This window comes from Pan paniscus, chromosome 14, assembly GCF_029289425.2.
Source record: "Pan paniscus chromosome 14, NHGRI_mPanPan1-v2.0_pri, whole genome shotgun sequence".
Classification (NCBI taxonomy): domain Eukaryota; kingdom Metazoa; phylum Chordata; class Mammalia; order Primates; family Hominidae; genus Pan; species Pan paniscus.
The window spans coordinates 114,272,400-114,291,534 of record NC_073263.2 but is presented as its reverse complement, the minus strand read 5'-3'; the positions used below and the strand labels follow the sequence as shown (position 1 = coordinate 114,291,534).

General features: G+C 49.7%; 1 protein-coding gene across 11 annotated transcripts in view; it reads right to left on the bottom strand.

Annotated features, from left to right (window-relative positions):
- Nucleotides 1–19,135, bottom strand: part of ATP11A (ATPase phospholipid transporting 11A) — a 195,153-nt gene that overhangs the window by 87,536 nt on the left and 88,482 nt on the right. For all 11 annotated transcript variants that reach the window (XM_063595878.1, XM_034937026.3, XM_034937025.3 and 8 more), the window contains exon 2: nucleotides 11,844–11,966. In XM_063595878.1, the coding sequence (XP_063451948.1) occupies nucleotides 11,844–11,966 (123 nt within the window). The remainder of the gene's footprint in view (nucleotides 1–11,843; nucleotides 11,967–19,135) is intronic.

Genomic DNA, 19,135 nt, shown 5'->3' with positions numbered 1-19,135 from the left:
ATATACACCCAGATGGCCTGGAGCAACTGAAGAACCACAAAAGATGACATTCCACCTTTGTGATTTGTTCCTGCCTCACCCCAACTAATCAATCGACCTTGTGACATTCCCCCCCCCCCCCGCTCCGGACAATGAGTCTCATGACCTCCCCACCCTGCACCTTGTGACCCCCGCCCCTGCCCACAAGGGATAACCACCTTTAACTGTAATTTTCCACTACATACCCAAATCCTATAGAACTGCCCCACCTCCATCTCCCTTTGCTGACTCCTTTCTCGGACTCAGCCCACTTGCATCCAAGTGAATAAACAGCCTTGTTGCTCACACAAAGCCTATTGGTGGACTCTCTTCACATGGACGCGTGAGACTTAAAGGTCCATTAGGTCCAAGGGACTGATGGTGCTGTTCAGTTCAACCGTGTCCTTACTGATTTTCTGCCTGTGGACAGAGGTGATGAAGTGTCCAAATATAACAGTGGATTTTCTTTCTCTTTCCAGTTCTATCCGTTTTTGCCTCACATATTTTGACCCTCTGTTGTTACAGAGACATTGAGAATTGTTATGTTGTCTTGGAGAACTGACCTCTTTGTTGTTCGGCAATGCCCCTCTTTATCCCTGGTAACTTCTCTTGTTCTGAAGTCTGCTTTGTCTAAAATTAATATAGCTAATCTTGTGTCCCTTTGAGTAGTAGCAGCATGGTCCATCTTCCTCTATCTCTTAAACCCGTGTTTTTATATTTAAAGTGCCTTTCCTGCACACAACATATGGTTAGGTCTTGTTTTTTCTATTCTGACAGTTTCTGTATTTGGTTTATTTAGACAATTCACACTTAAAGTGATTATTAATATAGCTGGATTAATATTGACCATATTTGTAACTGACTTTTATTCCTTTCTTCATAGTCTTTGTTTCTTTTGTGACTTATACTTTTTTCCTGCCATCTTGGGTTTTAATTGAGCATTTGATGTGACTATTTTCTCTCCTGTCTTAGAATATCAACTATACTTATTTTTTAAAAAAATTACTTAGTGGTTGCACTACAGGCCACAATACACGTCCACTCTCACATAACCCGCACTGTGTGTGTGGCGCAGATTCCTCGCAACAGCATGCCCAGTTCCTTCTTGCCCCCCAGGGCACTGCTGTCATACATTTCATTCACCCCTGAGCAATCACCACTGAATAAGTGCTATTATCATTCTGAATAAAGTACTCTCTGTTAGACCAATTAAGAACACAAAAAGCAAGCTGGGTGCTGTGGCCTGTAATCCTAGCACTTCAGGAGGCTGAGGCGGTGGATCCCTTGAGCCCAGAAGTTCTAAACCCGCCTGGGCAACATGGTGAGATCACGTCTCTAAAAGAAATAAAAAACAACAAAAAAGCAAAATATTTAATTTTACTACCTTTACTTATTCCTTCTTGCTATGGTTTGAATGTGTCCCCTCCAAAATTCAGGTGTTGCCAATGTGACAACTAGTCACGGTCCCAGGAGGCGGGGCCTTCAAGAGGTGATTCCGCCATGCGGGCTCCTCCCTCATGAATGGGATTAGGTGCCTGTATAAAAGGGCTCGGCAGAGGGAATTTGCCCCTTTGCCCTTTTGCCTTCTGCCACATAAGGACACAGCCTTCCCCCACTCCAGAGGATGCAGTGCTCAAGGAGCCATCTTGGAAGCAGAGACGGGGCCCTCACCAGACACCAAACCTGCCAGTGTCTTGATTTTGGACTTCCCAGACTCTAGAACTGTGGGGAAATCAATGTCTCTTCTCTATAAATTACCCAGTCTGTGGTATTCTGTTGTAACAGCACAAAAACTCACACTTTAGTGCTCTGTTCTTTCCTAAGTAGACCTGAATTTCTGACCTATATAATTTTCCTTCTTTCTGAAGAACTTTTAACATTTCTTGCAAGGGAGGTCTACTGGCAATGAATTCGCTCAATTTTTGTTTGCCTGAAAAAGTCTTTATTTCTCCTTCACGTATGAAGGATAATTTTATGAGATACAGAATTCTGGGTTGCTGGCTTTTTCTTTCAACACTTTAAATATTTTACATTATTCTTTTCTTCCTTAGATGGTTTCTGGAAGAAAGTTTGATATAATTCTTACCCTTGTTTCTCAGCAGGTAAAATGTTCTTTTCCTGTGGCTTCTTTCAAGATTTTTTCTGAGTCTAATTTTCTGCAATTTAAATGTGATATGTCTAGGTGTACCCTTTTTAAAAAATTTATTCTGCTTTTGTATTTATCTCTGAGCTTCCTGGATCTGTAGTTTGGCATCTGCCATTAATTTTGGAAATAGCCACTTTTACTGGAGATATTTCTTCTCTCTTCTTTTGTTTTTTTCATTATGTATATATGCTTTACCTTTTTTTTTTTTTTTTTTTTTTTTTTTGAGATGGAGTTTTCACTCTGGCTGCCCAGGGTGGAGTGCAGTGGTGCTATCTTGGCTCACTGCAACCTCTGCCTCCCGGCTTCAAGGGATTCTTGTGCCTCAGCCTCCCAAGTAGCTGGGATTACAGGCACCTGCCACCACACCTGGCTAATTTTTTTAAAAAAATTTTTTATTTTTTGTATTTTCAGTACAGACGGGGTTTCACCATGTTGGCCAGTCTTGTCTCAAACTCCTGACCTCAGGTGATCTTGCCCACCTTAGCCTCCCAAAGCGCCAGGATTACAGGCGTGAGCCACCGTGCCTGGCCTGCTTCACCTATTGTAATTGTCCACAGTTCTGTTCTGTTTCTTCACTCTTTTTTCCTCTTTGCTCTTCAGTTTGGAAAGTTTCTATGGACATGTCTCAAGGTCACGGGTCCTTTGCACACCACGTCAGTCTCTGAGCAGCCTGTATTATAAATCCCCGATGTGGCTAGGGCAGGTGTATGATTCTATGGGCATGTCTCAAGGTCACGGGTCCTTTGACACCGCGTCAATCTCCGTACAGTCTGTATTATAAATCCCCAAAGTAGTTAGGACAGGTGTATGAGTTTCTTATGCTGCTATAACAAATTCCACTTTGTGACTTAAAACAACGCAAATTTATTACCTTACTGTTCTGGAGGTCAGAAGTTTGCAATGGGTTTCACTGGGTTAAAATTAAAGTATCAGCAGGGCTGGTTCCTTCCTGGAGGCTCCAGGGAGAAACTTTTCTTGCCTTTTCTTGCTTCCTGCAGAGGCTGCCTACATCCTTTGGTCCCCTTCAACCTCTGAAGCCAGTCGTAGCTCGGACAGTCTGTTCTGCCTCCCTCTTCCACTTACAAGTGCCTCTGTGGTTACTTTTGGCCACATGAATAGTTCTATAATCACCTCCCTATTTTAATGTCAGCTGTTTGGCAATCTTGATTCCCTGGCCACAGACAGTGTCACAGTCAGAGGTTCTGGGGATCAGGATGTGGACATCTGTGGGAGGCCATCCTTCTGCCTGCCACACTAGGTTTTCTTCATGGGAATGCAACCAAATTGAGAACCAAAAGGCAAGAGCTCTGGATGGAAAAGTAGCCATACAAACTGAGACAGAGTAGAGAACACATGGCTAGCTCTTCATTCCTTTTGTTTCTCATTCAGGAAAAAAGCAAACAAAAACACCAGATTGCCAATAAAAATATAGGCACTTTCTTCCTTTACAAAAACCACAATCTTAATTCACAATTTGCTAACCCCACCTCAAGATAATTTAGGTACTCTATCGAAATTCTGGAAATATTTACTCTTTAGCATACTATGAAACACATAGACTTCAGAGTCAGTCCCCACATTCGATCCTGGCCCTGCCATTTAAAAACCATGTAAACTTCAGCAAATTATTTAATGATTCTGAGCTCTAGCTTTCTTGTGTATACAACTTGGCAAACATTACACATGTGATCGATCTTTTCAAATATTTAAGAAAGATATATTTTCTCTCAAATGGGCCATAATGAAAAACTCAGTTACTCTCCATTAGCTTTTAAAAGGACACATTAAAGAAATACCTTAGCCCACCCATGTGAGGCCAGTCTTACTTTCCAGCATCCAAGCCAACAAATTTATTATAATTATACGTTTCCACAAATTTCTATAATACATCACTCAGTAACAAAGTCACATTAATGAAAAAAGAGTCTACTTAAAATTCCACCTTTCATTTACTGAAGTACTTTCAGATGAAAAGTACACGCTGTCCAGGATTCCTTCCAAAGGACCCTTGGAACTAAAGTGAAGGTGCAGATGGAACAGGCTGGCCACAAGCTGGGAACTGTGACAGTGGAGACGAGCCACAGAGATTTACAATGCTCCTCTCTATGGTTTTGAAAGTTCCCATGTTATACGAGGAAGTTTTGGTAATATTTATGAGATAAAATATGATCTGCAATCCTTCCAAACATGCAGATCTACTTCCATCAGGCCTGGAAGGCTGTGCAAACTCATGGACTTGCCATAACTTATTTATTTATTTATTTTGAGATGAAGTCTCACTCTGTCACCCAGGCTGGAGTGCAGTGGCGCCATCTCGGCTCACTGCAATCTCTGCCTCCCAGGTTCAAGCGATTCTCGTGCTTCAGCCTCCCGAGTAGCTGGGATTACAGGCAACCCCCCAAGATGCCCGGCTAATTTTTGTATTTTTACTAGAGACGGGATTTCACCATGTTGCCCAGGCTGATCTTGAACTCCTGACTTCAGGTGATCCACCTGCCTCAGCCTCCCAAAGTGCTGGAATTACAGGCGTGAGTCACCGCACCTGGCAGGGCCTTGCCATATTTGAATGTTACTGTACAGCTTTGGAATCTGAAACCACCTGCATGATTGCTTTATTCTTTTTTTCTTTTCTTTTCTTGAGACAGGGTCTTACTCTGTCTGTCACCCAGGCTGGAGTGCGTTGGCACAATCTCGGCTCACTGCAACCTCTGCCTCCTGGGTTCAAGCGATTTTCCTGCCTCGACCTCCCGAGTAGCTAGAAATACAGGCGCCCGCCACCACGCCCAGCTAATTTTTTATTTTTTGGTAGAGACAGGATTTCACCATGTTGGCCAGGCTTGTCTAGAACTCCTGACCTCGTGATCCGCCCGCTTCGGCCTCCCAAAGTTCTGGGATTACAGGTGTGAGCCACTGCGCCCGGCCTCAATTGCTTTATTCTAATCAGGCACTGAGGGCCGCAGCCAAGCCCCATGATGCTGTGTAATCTCTATGTTTCACAGAGTAAGTTATTACTGCTGACCATTACTATTGTCAAAAGGAGGGTTATTAATTCCTGGTGATGTCTAACAAGAAAAGTGAAATCCCAGTGAACTCATTTAAAGGGTCGTGACTGCACTGACACAGCAGTACCATCGGGATACAATCAACTGAAATGAGCATTTTATTCCACACGTTAGAGCGGGAAGGCTGACAACGGTGGACAGTTTTCCTTTGCTCATCGTTGTTGAATTGTAAAAATGTAAGTATTTGCCTGGGGACACAATGTAATGTAACACTGGGCCCTTCAACTGTGATACAATCAGTAGACGTCCTCAATCCTGGGAGCTCCTGGCGTGAAAGCCACAGCATAGAACCAAGTGGTTTTCCTCCTACAGGAAATCTGGGAAAACCGAGTGGCGCTTGGCACCTCTCTTCACCTCCAAAGACACCATGCATTTTGCTGAATGACACGGGACAGTCATTCTTTTCATTTCTCACTTGTACGACAGACGCCATAGCCAGAGTCCACAGCTGCCCTGGCTCTGATTTTGGCCCTGAGCTGGAACGCCTCACTAGTGTCTGAGCCTCAGGTTTCCGCTGCCTCCTGTCCCTCGTGGAAGCCAGTCTCTGGTTTTGTGTTACTCGCCAGCAGTGTGGTGTGCAGACAGGGAAGAGCATGGCCTCACCTGGCCTGCCTCTGGCCTCTGGCTGCGAGACAAACCCGGGCACTGTCCTCTGCCAGCAGCCCAGGCGCCCGCAGGAGCACCTGCCAGCTGTCTGAAGCCTCAGCTAGTGTTCACCTGAACACAGCTCCAGCACCACGGGGCCCACCTGACAGTCCTGAAACAGGCGGGGACACCGGACACCCATCTGCTTGGGACAAGCAGCCACTCGCATGGAACTGAGGTCACTCTTTTGTTTATGACCGGGAGGCAGGGATGCAAAACACAGAAAATTATGCCAGGATGGTGGATTACTGATGCTGGAAATTCGTGAGCGCCCAGAGGGGCTGTTAAGAAAAGCACCCCTGGATGGGCGCGGTGACTCACGTCTGTAAACCCAGCACTTTGGGAGGCCGAGGTGGGTGAATCACCAGAGGTCAGGAGTTCAAGACCAGCCTGGCCAACAATGGCAAAACCCCATCTTTGCTAAAAACATAAAAATTAGCTAGGTGTGGTGGTGGGCACCTGTAGTTCCAGCTACTTGGGAGGCTGAGGCAGGAGAATCACTTAAACCCGGGCGGTGGAGGTTGCAGTGAGCCAGGATCGCACCATTGCACTCCAGCCTGGGCACAGAGAGAGACTCTGTCTCAAAAATGAAAAGAAAGGGCCCCTGGCTCTGCGGAAGGATGTCCAAGCCCAGTGCCAGACTACAGGGGCTCTATCCTCTTCTGTGGCCTCAGGCACATGACTGAGCTCTAAGCCTCAGCTTCCTCATGAATACATTGGTAATCATCAGTATTGGTGGGCTCACAGGGTTGTTTTAGAGATTACATGATATAATAAACATGGAAATCATTTATACAAATATAAGTCATGAAAACACTGGCTATACCTACGAATTGCAGAGGGAATTTTTCCTCCCCAATTACCAGAAGGATTCAACTTTCTTGAAGGCATGGAGGGACAGTATAGGCTAAGCCAAGATTTAATTCCGTAGCCTCCTGTGGGCAAAGCTGGGAACCATGTGAATTCTGTGCCCCGAAGTACAAATCTGGAAAAGGAGGCATGCAGTGATCCATCCCTTTCTGGAGTTCAGGATTCCCCACGTGGGGGGTGCAAGCAGGCCTAGGGGAGCTCTGCACAGCACAGGAAGCAGGGAACGGGGCGTACTGGGCTGTCATTTCAGGTTTTGACACTGCCCAAAGTCTCTCCCCAAAGAAGGAAACAAACTCTATCGTCACCGATCACCAGTAACTGCACTTCCGTCAAACAGATGAGAAGTTAAAAATAATCCGACAGCATTTTCATCCTCTATTACGACTTCTTCCATGACAAAGGCTTTCATCCTTTGATTTCATAAAAGCAAACTTGCTGAGAACAAGCTTCTGTGGCACTTAAAAAGTCTTAACTACTAGCATTTCTTTTTTTTAGGTAGAAATCATTTCCTCCGCCACCCCAGGAAAACATAGATACATTATCACAAATGTATTCTCCAAAATCAGTCGTAAACTTATGTCTTACAAATTAAACAGCATTTTTTTTTTCACACATCCTGAGCTGTTAAATGAAAACAATTATGAGTCATCAATTCCAGGCTCGAGAATTCCACTTTGGTTTATCTGGATCAAGGTTACTGTCAGGCCAGCTACTTGCCTAGATTCCAGACTCCAGCCTTTCTGAGGGCCTTTCCTTCCTGAGTTCCATTAGCAAAAGAGGTATTGCCGGATGTAATTTTCCCTCGAAATTACACAACCTCATCCACTTGAAACTGAGACTAAGCTACTAATCCCACCTCTGTGAAGAGCGAAGATCTCAATGCATGGGCGGATTTGAGAGCCCCCTTCTGTCCTCAGAGGTGGAGATGAAAGGCGGCCAAGTGCTCTCCTGGCCCCGCCACACCCTCCACCTGCACTCAGACGGCGCTCCTGAGAGCCTGTGGACCCCGGTCTGTGCGTTCCTGAGCGAGGGCTTCCTGGTAGGAAGGAAACTTACGGCTTCTCAAAGGTCCTGGAAAGCAGCAATAAGCCCACAAAACCCATCCTGACAACCTGCAGGGCTTCCCGGATCAGAAACTGAAGAGACCTCGAGGGGCTCCAGTTCCACAGGGAGCAGCGGAGAGGAAGGGCCCAGCCGAGAGGGAGAGAGGGTAGCACAGAGCCAGGGAGCAGGGCCAGGCGGCGCGAAGCCACCGAGGCCACTGCCTGCAGTGACGTTCGAAACGGACAGTAGGAAAAGGACAAAACTTGAATGACACAGCAGAGGGGTCAGGAGTGGGAGGCAGAAATCGCCATGCTCTGTCATCTCCTCCAAAGCCGCCATGGGCAATGACAGAAGTGCAGCTTCCCACCAGCCCCTGCCAGGGGGACCAGGACCCTCCTCCAATGCCTGGATCAAGCTCTGCCGCTGCTGCTGGTTTCTTCCCTGTGGCCCCACACAGCACCCTCATCTGCAGGGAGAACCAGGCATGTGGGGCTGTCGGGCGAGCTCTGCCCCAGGAAGGGAGAAGCCAGCTCCCAGGGGGGCAGGCTGGGTGATGCCTTCACGGCCCCCATCCGGTTCAGATGAGCCACACTGTGCAGGGGGGGCCGCGGTTCCACACGCCCATCACCCATATCCTGGAATCCTGCCCTACAAGTCCACAATGGCACCGTGTGTGGACACCTGGGTGCTTCCTGCCTCTCTGTACCTCTGGGCTGCGCAGGCTGAGTTCTAAGCAGTATGTTTGGGATTTGTTTTGGGCTGGAGGGTGGGGGATGGGTGAAGTACATATAAGCTTGGAAACCATCTTCAGTGAGCTCCGCCTGAGACTGCGTCGACTTTGTAAGTATTACCACTGCAGAGACAATATTTTGGATGTGATTTCTCATCAGTACATTTCTCCTTCCATGAATCATGACTGGGAAACCACCCACAGGACTTATCTGGTTGGGACTTTGTTTTTCAGCATTTATATGTCCTGTTTCTAGAGGTTAAAGCTATTAAAATTTTTTGCAATCCTGTAGTTACAAATTAATCCCATAAAAAAGGCTTTGAAAAGGTGACCTTTTCTGTTGTAAAATATTCTTTAAAAATGTGCAACTCTTCAAGAGCACATAAATAATTAAGAACCACAGGAGTCTACATGCCAGGATGCTTGAGTGTGAATTAAGTAAGTCTCCACAGGGGTCTACACATCAGGACACCCGGTGTGGATTAAGTAGGTCTCCACAGGAGTCTATACATCAGAATACCCGGTGTGAATGAAGTAGGTCTCCGCAGGGGTCTACACATCAGGACACCCGGTGTGGATTAAGTAGGTCCACCATAGGGGTCTACACATCAGGACACCCGGTGTGAATTAAGTAGGTCTACCACAGGAGTCTACACATCAGGACACCCGGTGTGAATTAAGTAGGTCTCCGCAGGGATCTACACATCAGGACACTGGTGTGAATTAAGTAGGTCCACCATAGGGGTCTACACATCAGGACACTGGTGTGAATTAAGTAGGTCCACCATAGGGGTCTACACATCAGGACACTTGGTGTGAATTAAGTAGGTCTCCACAGGAGTCTACACATCAGGACACCCGGTGTGGATTAAGTAAGTCTCCACAGGGGTCTACACATCAGGACACCGGTGTGAATTAAGTAGGTCTCCACAGAGGTCTACACATCAGGACACCCGGTGTGAATTAAGTAGGTCTCCACAGGGGTCTACACGTCAGGACACCCGGTGTGAATGAAGTAGGTCTACACAGAAGTCTACATGTCAGGACACCCGGTGTGAATGAAGTAGGTCTACACAGAAGTCTACACGTCAGGACACCTGGTGTGAATGAAGTAGGTCTACACAGGGGTCTACACGTCAAGATGCCGGGTGTGAATTAAGTAGGTCTCCACAGGGATCTACACATCAGGACACCCGGTGTGGATTAAGTAGGTCTCCACAGGAGTCTACGCATCAGGACACCTGGTGTGGATTAAGTAAGTCTCCACAGGAGTCTACACATCAGGACACCCGGTGTGAATTAAGCAGGTCTCCACAGGGGTCTACACATCAGGACACCCGGTGTGAATTAAGTAGGTCTCCACAGGGGTCTACACATCAGGACACCTGGTGTGAATTAAGTAGGTCTACACAGAAGTCTACATGTCAGGACACCCGGTGTGAATTAAGTAGGTCTCCACAGGAGTCTACACATCAGGACACCCGGTGTGGATTAAGTAAGTCTGCACAGGAGTCTACACATCAGGACACCCGGTGTGAATTAAGTAGGTCTCCACAGGGGTCTACACATCAGGACACTTGGTGTGGATTAAGTAGGTCTCCACAGGGGTCTACACATCAGGACACCCGGTGTGGATTAAGTAGGTCTCCACAGGGGTCTACGCATCAGGACACCCGGTGTGAATGAAGTAGGTCTACACAGGGGTCTACGCATCAGGACACCCGGTGTGAATGAAGTAGGTCTCCACAGGGGTCTACGCATCAGGACACTTGGTGTGGATTAAGTAGGTCTACACAGAAGTCTACATGTCAGGACACCTGGTGTGAATTAAGTAGGTCTCCACATCAGGACACCCGGTGTGAATGAAGTAGGTCTCCACAGGGGTCTGCACATCAGGACACTTGGTGTGGATTAAGTAGGTCTCCACAGGGGTCTACACATCAGGACACCTGGTGTGAATTAAGTAGGTCTACACAGAAGTCTACATGTCAGGACACCCGGTGTGAATTAAGTAGGTCTCCACAGGAGTCTACACATCAGGACACCCGGTGTGGATTAAGTAAGTCTCCACAGGAGTCTACACATCAGGACACTTGGTGTGGATTAAGTAGGTCTCCACAGGGGTCTACACATCAGGACACCCGGTGTGAATTAAGTAGGTCTCCACAGAAGTCTACATGTCAGGACACCCGGTGTGGATTAAGTAAGTCTCCACAGGAGTCTACACATCAGGACACCCGGTGTGGATTAAGTAAGTCTCCACAGGAGTCTCCACATCAGGACACCCGGTGTGAATTAAGTAGGTCTCCACATCAGGACACCCGGTGTGAATTAAGTAGGTCTCCACATCAGGACACCCGGTGTGAATTAAGTAGGTCTCCACAGGAGTCTACACATCAGGACACCCGGTGTGAATTAAGTAGGTCTCCACAGGAGTCTACACATCAGGACACTTGGTGTGAATTAAGTAGGTCTCCACAGAAGTTTATATAGCAGGACACCCAATGTAAATTAAGTGCGTCTACACGTGAGGGCACACGTGTGAATGGTGGGCCGCCACACACATCCCCATGTGCAGCCCGTCCAGGCATGTGCCTGTGTTTAGCTCATCCATTTTGAAGGACGGTGAAGATAAATGGAGTCTGAATGCAGGCACGTGCATTCCGCATTATCTGGAAAGAACAGTTTACCCCGTGTTTAATGGCAGCAGCTAAATTTCCACCTTGTTCTTAAGACCTGTTTCCAGGTCACTCTCTGAACGTGGGAAATGTGTGTGCACTTCCACGCTCCAGTCCATGGAGAGAAACACGCTTCGTTTAGACCGCGGCACTCTGCTCGTGCTTCCTACGCTTTACCCGGGCTGCACCTCGTGAACAAGCTCAAAGATCTCCCCCCAGGTTTTGCTGTCCAGCCTGCGTTTGTTGGCTCTTTCTCCGGGGTGGCTGGTATCGTTTCTACCTTACTGGCACTGAGACTCTGGCCAGGGTGGCCCACAACAAGCACATGGCCAGGCGCCTCAGAAGTGGGACCTGGGTAGGGTTTGGATCCTGGACTTCAGACCTGCACTGCCTCTGTGACACGGTCACCCGAGAATGGAGACACTGCGCTGTGAGCCCTGGGCAGGTGGAAAGCCTCCTGTAGGCAGTCACCGAGAGGGAGAGAGTAGCGCCCTCGGTGAGGTCCTGATCCGAAGCCCTTGCTGGGGGTGGCTGGTGGCCGTGACAGCAGGGCCAGGAGCAGAGCTGCTCTTTGAAACCGAGAAGCACTAACACACCCCGGCAGCTGCTTTTTAGACACATTATGGACACTCAGACCCAAGCCAAGTTACCTTGGACGAGACGATCCTGTTGTCTGGGTATCTCTGTGGGATGTAGGCCTCTGCACCCGGAGGTGGCTCCCTGTGTCCCACGTAGATGGTCCTGCTGTCCACCCAATTCTCTTCTCCTGCACACTGCGGAAAGGAGAGCAGTGTTAGGCAGCTGCCTCAGAACCCGCATCAAAAGCTCTTGCCCAGAGTGTTGCCTTGAGGCACGTTCGTCGGAACGGAGACCTGTACCTGCTGCTGAGAGCATCGTTCAGGGCTGCAGGGAGACCTGGGGCCAAGCACCCCAGGCCCGAGCCACCCTGTCTTACGCAGCCCTCATGGGCCAAGGTCTTCTGGTGAGCACCAGGAGGGTCTGCGCTCCTGTGAGAGCCACACAGTGAACTTCAAAGCTGACTGCCAGTGGAAACAGCTCGGGGCGTGTACATAAGAACAGAACGCGGCCGGGCGCAGCGGCTCATGCCTGTAATCCCAGCACTTTGGGAGGCCGAGATGGGCGGATCATGAGGTCAGGAGATGGAGACCATCCTGGCTAACACGGTGAAACCCCATCTCTACTAAAAAATACAAAAAATTAGCCGGGCGTGGTGGCAGGCGCCTGTAGTCCCAGCTACTCAGGAGGCTGAGGCAGGAGAATGGCGAGATAGCACCACTGCACTCCAGCCTGGGTGACAGAGCAAAACTCTGTCTCAAAAAAAAAAAAGAACAGAACGTGTGGCCAAATCGTAAGGCTTCCAAAACAGAAGAGACAGTGATGTTGGGAAAGGTGTTTAATGGAAGAGGAAAGAAAAACTATGATACTGGGGTAGAAGGCGGGACTCGACTCCAGAGGTGGGGCTTGGACACCGGACCAGATTGAGGACTGGTGAAAACAGGGCTGGGGCAGAGGCAGCTTTCCATAAGACATGCCCGCGGTGTGCCTGTCAGTTTACCATTGCCATGGCAACGGCCAGGAGCTGCAGCCCCTTTCCATGGCAATGACCCGATCGCCTACAAGTTACATCCTTCTCCTAGAAATTTCTGCATAAACCACCCCTTAATCTGCATGCAGTTAAATCTGCCATGAGCTACTCCTCTCCGCCTACGGGGCAGCCCCGCTCTGCAGGGGCAGTCAGGGAGCTGTAGCCTCTTCAATGAAGCTGTTTCTTCCGCCTCCTGCTTGCCCTTGAACTCCTTCCTGGGCAAAGCCAAGAACTCTCCAGGCTCTTGCCCCACTGTGGGGTCACCGGCCCTGCATCTGCAGATGGGTAAGAGTTGCTCAACCCTGCTGGGTGTCTGCTCAGGAACAGGAAGGCTCTCCTGCAAAGATGACTTGGGCCTGACCATCTCTGTATTACTCAGAACACTGTATTTGGAGGAGTTAAGGAAACAGCTCTGACAGGAAATATTTCAACAACACTCAGGCGGGCCATTTGATGTCAGCACTAAAACCACAAAAATACTTTAGCTCGTAACGGGAAATCCAAACGCCACATCTGAATACGCAGCCCTGGCCATGGCCCTGAGCCCACCTCAGAATACGTGGCCTTAGCGTGTGGCTCTCGTCCCACGCCCCAGTTCGCTGTAGGAACTGCAAGACATCAGCCTTTCTGGGGCATGAGAAACACAGCTGAAGAGGAGACGGAAGCCTCCTCCATGAGGGGAATGCTGGTGCAGTGGGACGGGAAGGACGAGCGGGCACTGCCGTCGAAGGGCTGACCCTTGGCTGCTGGGCCACTCCTCACTGCAGGCACGGGGACAGTTTCCTGCTGAGCTTCTCACCCATGAGGGGGACACCAGCACTTTCTCAGGGTCCTGGAGCATGAAATGAGGCAACGGGAACAGAACAAGGCCAGGGGCCCGGCCCAGCACAGACACTTGTAAATGCTCAGGGCCAACTCCTCTCTGTGTGGGCTGCCCCTCGGTGCTTCAGGGAACTCTCGTTTTTTAAAGCCAAAAAAGGCAGGCAGGGTCTGAACAGTCTGAAGTCCCTGTCTGCGTGGTGCTCTTGTTTATAAACCTCATGGGGCTGTTTTTGGACTTGTTGATGTCATCAGCTCCTCTGCTCCCCTACCAACCTCTCAGAGGAAGCCTTTCCACACTGTCCCACCCAGAACGTCCCGGACAGGAGCTGTGTGGATGTCTGCACATTTGCTTTAATAAATTCCATCGGTAATTCACCTGCAATTTCTTTTATTAGGACTCAGCTTTGCAGAAAAGTCTAAGTAAAATAACGGAAAGAGACCACAGCAGTCCCCATGTGCCCCAACTGTGTTTTCAGAGATGTTCGGCTGAGACTATCAACCGGTGTTTCCACGGGGAGCCGAGGCTTCCACGCTCCTGGGGACAGACGTACACAAGGCAGCCACCAGGCCAGGGAGGAACACTCCACCCTCAAATGAGCCAGACGCAGTTTTCCTCAGCGCGACCTTGGGTCGTGGCCTCCCCGCGAGCCTGCTGGCCATGCAGTAACCGTCATCCTGGACTCAAAGCCAGGTGGGCAGCACAGCCCCACTGCCCTGACCATGCCACAGCCTGGCTGCCCCTCCCCACGAGGACGGGCCCTCCTCCTCCAGGACTGGGTCTCCCTGCCTGACGGGGGCCTTCCCTGCTGTCTCTATTTTGTGGTGAAGCCAACAAACCACAGGGATGTGGACTTTAAAAGCATCCTACGAGCTTCGTAAATAAACTGCTGCCTATAAAGGCTAAGCAAAGTCCCTGGCTCCTTTGTTTTCACAGAACATAGCCAAATAGATGCTTCTCATTCTCGTGAAATCAGGAAATTGCACTGAATAAGAATATAAGTGAACCAGAAAAAGAGAGAAAAGCATACAGATATCTTTTAATACAAAAGTGAAAATCCTAGAAACTTTCTTCGAAGCTTCAAAGACGGCAACCGAATTTCAGGAGTGGCCACGAGCCCAGACACTGGTTTGGAAAGCTGAACGCTTCCCTGGAGCCGTGTGGCATTGCCCATGCCACAGCGAGCCCACGCTTCCCGGCCGCTTCCAGCCAGCAACAAAGGGACCCTGTCTCATGGAGGAACGATCAGGATGAATGGATGAAGTCCACTCCATAGTCTCAACACCGGCGAGCAGACGTTTCTCATTAAATAATTACATCAAAAACAACTCAGATACAGCCCAACAGTGTAGCGGCGTTTAACCCGACACAAGTAGGAATGAGTATTCTTGTCTGTGCCATGGCTTCAGAAAACAGGCTGCCTGCCAACATGCAGTGGGCCTTGCCTGGCAAGTGGGCGGCCTTGCCTGATGGCCTCGTCAGCATAACAGACACCAGATTGGAACAGGAAAGGACCTGAGGCCATGAGGTCACTTAGACGCCTTCACCCAGGGCATCAGGAAGGTCGGAAACATACGTGTCTCTTCGGGTTCACACTTCAAACCAAAGGGAGCTCTTTGTGTTGTATTCTCCACAAATGTTCAAATTCTTTTTTTTTTTTTTGCAAAGTGAAAGCAAGTTTATTAAGAAAGCAAATGAATAAAAGAGCGGCTACTCCATAGACAGAGCAGCCCACACATGTTCAAATTCTAGGAAGACTAAACTGTCCAAAAGGAACAGAGCCGAAAACACGCTGGACCCCCAGAGGATGCAGACACCGTCACAAACAGCGGCCTGGGGACAGGGCGCCCGGTCCCTGCTGCTCACTGGCTCTGTGGCTAAAGGAACAGAGCCGACAACACGCTGGACCCCCAGAGGATGCAGACACCGTCACTAACAGCAGCCTGGGGACAGGGCGCCCGGTCCCTGCTGCTCACTGGCTCTGTGGCTGCGGCTGCCTCACACCACGCGTCCGTCAAATGTTGTCAGCAGCCACATGAAGGGATTAGAAGGCTCAACCTTTGTGGTCCTCCCAGCCCTAGGATTCTGGTTCTCTGTACAGTTAGCAACGAAAACAAACTCAGGAGCCTCAATCGTGTAACTTCTGAACCTCACCGGTCTTGAATCCAGGGCCAGACATACTGTGCATAAACGGGGACATAGACAAAACGGGGTCCCTGCCGGGCATGGTGGCTCATGCCTGTAATCCCAGCACTTTGGGAGGCGAAGGCAGGCGGAGCGCTTGTGGCCAGGAGTTCAAGACCAGCCTGGCTAACAAGGTGAAACTCCATCTCTACTGAAAAAAAAAATACAAAAATTAGCCGGGCATGTGGGCACCTGTAGTGCTACCTGCTTGGGAGGCTGAGGCAGGAGAATCACTTGAACCCGGAGGTGGAGGTTGCAGTGACAAGATGGCGCCTCTGCTCTCCAGCTTGGATGACAGAGCGAGGCTCCGTCTCAAACAAACAAACAAACAAAAGACGGGGTCACATCACACGGGGCTGTTTTCAGGATTCAGAGCAAAGACACGGGTAGTCGGGAAGCTCTCCAGGGCAGGAGGATGGAGACCCCAGCCTCTCTCTCTCCGCGTTCCCAGACACGATCAGCCACACGGCTCAGCCAGCCCTGTGCAACCCCTCGCAGCAGAACCCACCCACGGCTAGAGGCTTCCATCAGCAAAGCAAAGCTGAAACCAGGCACCAAACTGTCTATGTCAAGTAACAGGTTTCCTAATGACTCATTAACAATCCATTGTCCAAACTGCATCGAGAAAGCCACGTGGCAAGTCCCCTGGAGGGCTGGCATCAAGTTCCAGCTGAAGTAAAAATCTACCCTGTGCTGATGGGACTGACCATAGGACACAAACCGACCAAAGGAAACATCTCGAGCGACTCCTGGAGGGGCACAAAAAATTTGGCGAGAAGGTTCACGGCTGCGCTGTTCATGGAAGACAAAGATGGCAGCCTCCAAACGCGCGTCCACTGATGAAGGGATACACGGAAAGGAAGGAAGCGCCGACACCCACAGCAACATGTGTGGGGACAGAAAGCATCCCGCGTCTGAAGCAACACCATGTTGTGAGTCCATTCTGAGGAAATGCCCAGAAAAGGCGAACGCAGAGACGGGGGCTGCCAGGGGCTGGGCAAATGGCTGCTGATGGCCCCTGCCCGGGGGATGAAAACCTTCTGGGTTGGAGGGCGGTGGTGGCTGCCGACAGCCTCTGACTGGGGGATGAAAACCTTCTGGGTTGGAGGGTGGTAGTGGGTGCACGACTTTGAATATTTTCCAGTTGGAACCAACGGATTGCATGCTTTAAAAGGGAGGATTTTACGGTACGTGAATTATACCTCAGTAAAAATGTTATAAATATTTTTGCCAAATGAAAGGCATGCATGGTTTGCAAACGAGATCATTATTTCCACACTTTCTCATTCTAGAAACCTAACAGTCATCTTGGCATCAAGAGATATCACTCATCTGTACAACTACCACCATCAAACTTGCTCTGATTTTCAGCTTGCCTTTGGTTTAATGCTTTAATGACTCAAGTGATTTTCTTTACTACCTTAAAGGAAAAAGTCATTCTTTTTTTTTTTTTTCTTTTTAATGAGACAGAGTTTTGCTCTCATCACCCAGGCTGGAGTGCAATGGCAAAATCTCGGCTCACTGCAACCACCGCTTCCAGGTTTAAGCAATTCTCCTGCCTCAGCCTCCCTAGTAGGTAGGATTACAGGCAAGCGCCACCACGTCCAGCTAATTTTGTATTTTTAGTAGAAATGGTGTGTTGGCCAGGCTAGCCTCGAACTCCTGACCTCAGGTGATCCGCCCGCCTCAGCCTCCCAAAGTGCTGGGAGGACAGGCATGAGCCACCGCGCCTGGCAGGAAAAGTCATTCCTAGATGTCAGAAGTGCTTCTCTGTTTCAGTCTTCTGTGTAAATTCTAGCAACTTAGATATAAGGCTCTTCCTGAAAATCTCCGAAGAAGTGAAAACTATTTCCTTTTAAACAATAATTAATTACTTTTTTTAAAGATGGGGTATTGCTGCCCTGTCCCAGCTGAAGCACAGCGGCTACTCCTCACTCCAGCGGCTACTCCTCACTCCAGCGGCTACTCCTCGCTCCAGCGGCTACTCCTCGCTCCAGCGGCTACTCCTCACTCCAGTGGCTACTCCTCACTCCAGCGGCTACTCACTCCAGTGGCTACTCACTCCAGCGGCTGTTCACAGGGACAATTACAGTGCACCGTAGCCTTGAACTCCTGGGCTCATGCAATGCTCCCTATGCAGCCTCCCAAAGCACTGAGATTGCAGGCATGCCACCATGCCCCAAATTACCTCAACTTAGAATGTATTTCTAGCTACCTCAGTGTTTTACGTCCAACTCTGAAGAGTTACAAGGTTTTGGCCCTGTTGCCATTTCCTACACAGCATAACTGCATGGGAGCTGGAGTGTGCCGGGGCTTTCGAAGCCGCTGACCTGGACAACCTCCTCTCACAGAGCCGCTGAGCTCAGCAAACCTGCGCCTACTGCACCTCACACACTGATGAGAGGCACATGGAGGCCGCAAGGCCTTGGGGCCTGTGGTGAGCTTTCTGTCCACCACATCAGCTGCTCACCTGGCCGCTAAAAAATACATTTTTGCAAAAGGTATGTGTGGTATGATGCTAAACATGCCCATCTGACTCATTTCCACGATTCACACGGAAGACTGTAGAAGAAGGAACAGGAAGGAGTGCCACAGGGTTGGGGAAACAGGAAAATGGACCCAGCATGCCTTCCAGACAGAGGCGCCCGCACATGGGCTGTGCCTTCTTCGGGGCCAGGCCCAGGCCTCTCCGTGCAGGGTGCCATAAGAGCACCTCCGAGAGGAATTCCACATCTGGCGTTGGGGGAGAAAGGCACGGTGAGCGGCGTGTGGGGAGCGCATGGGGAGGGAGCGGCAGGGCTTCCCGGCTGCATGGAGCCCACGGGGGAGGAAGTCTCACATCCCTTCTCCTAATATGCGTGCTCAGGACCCGGCACGGCACAGCATCCTGGCAGCCTTCCGGCAGCCTTCCCACCCACCTTCCAGCAGGAGGGGGCTTCGCAGAGGGGCAGCTGTAACCGCACAGCACAGCAGCCTCAGAGAAAATGTCACCACAAATTGCATCAATGCAGCTACCTGGGCAGCCTCCGTGGCTCCTTCCCTTAATTATTATGTTATTATATATATTTTTTGAGACGAAGTCTTGCTCTTGTCCCCCAGGCTGGAGTGCAATGGCGTGATCTCGGCACACTGCAACCTCCGCCTCCCGGGTTCAAGCCATTCTCCTGCCTCAGCCTCCCAAGTAGCTGGGATTACAGGTGTATGCCACCACACCTGGCTAATTTTTGTATTTTTAGTAGAGACTGGGTTTCACCGTGTTGGCCAGGCTGGTCTCAAACTCCTGACCTCAGGTGATTTGCCCGCCTCAGCATTCCAAAGTGCTGGGATTACGG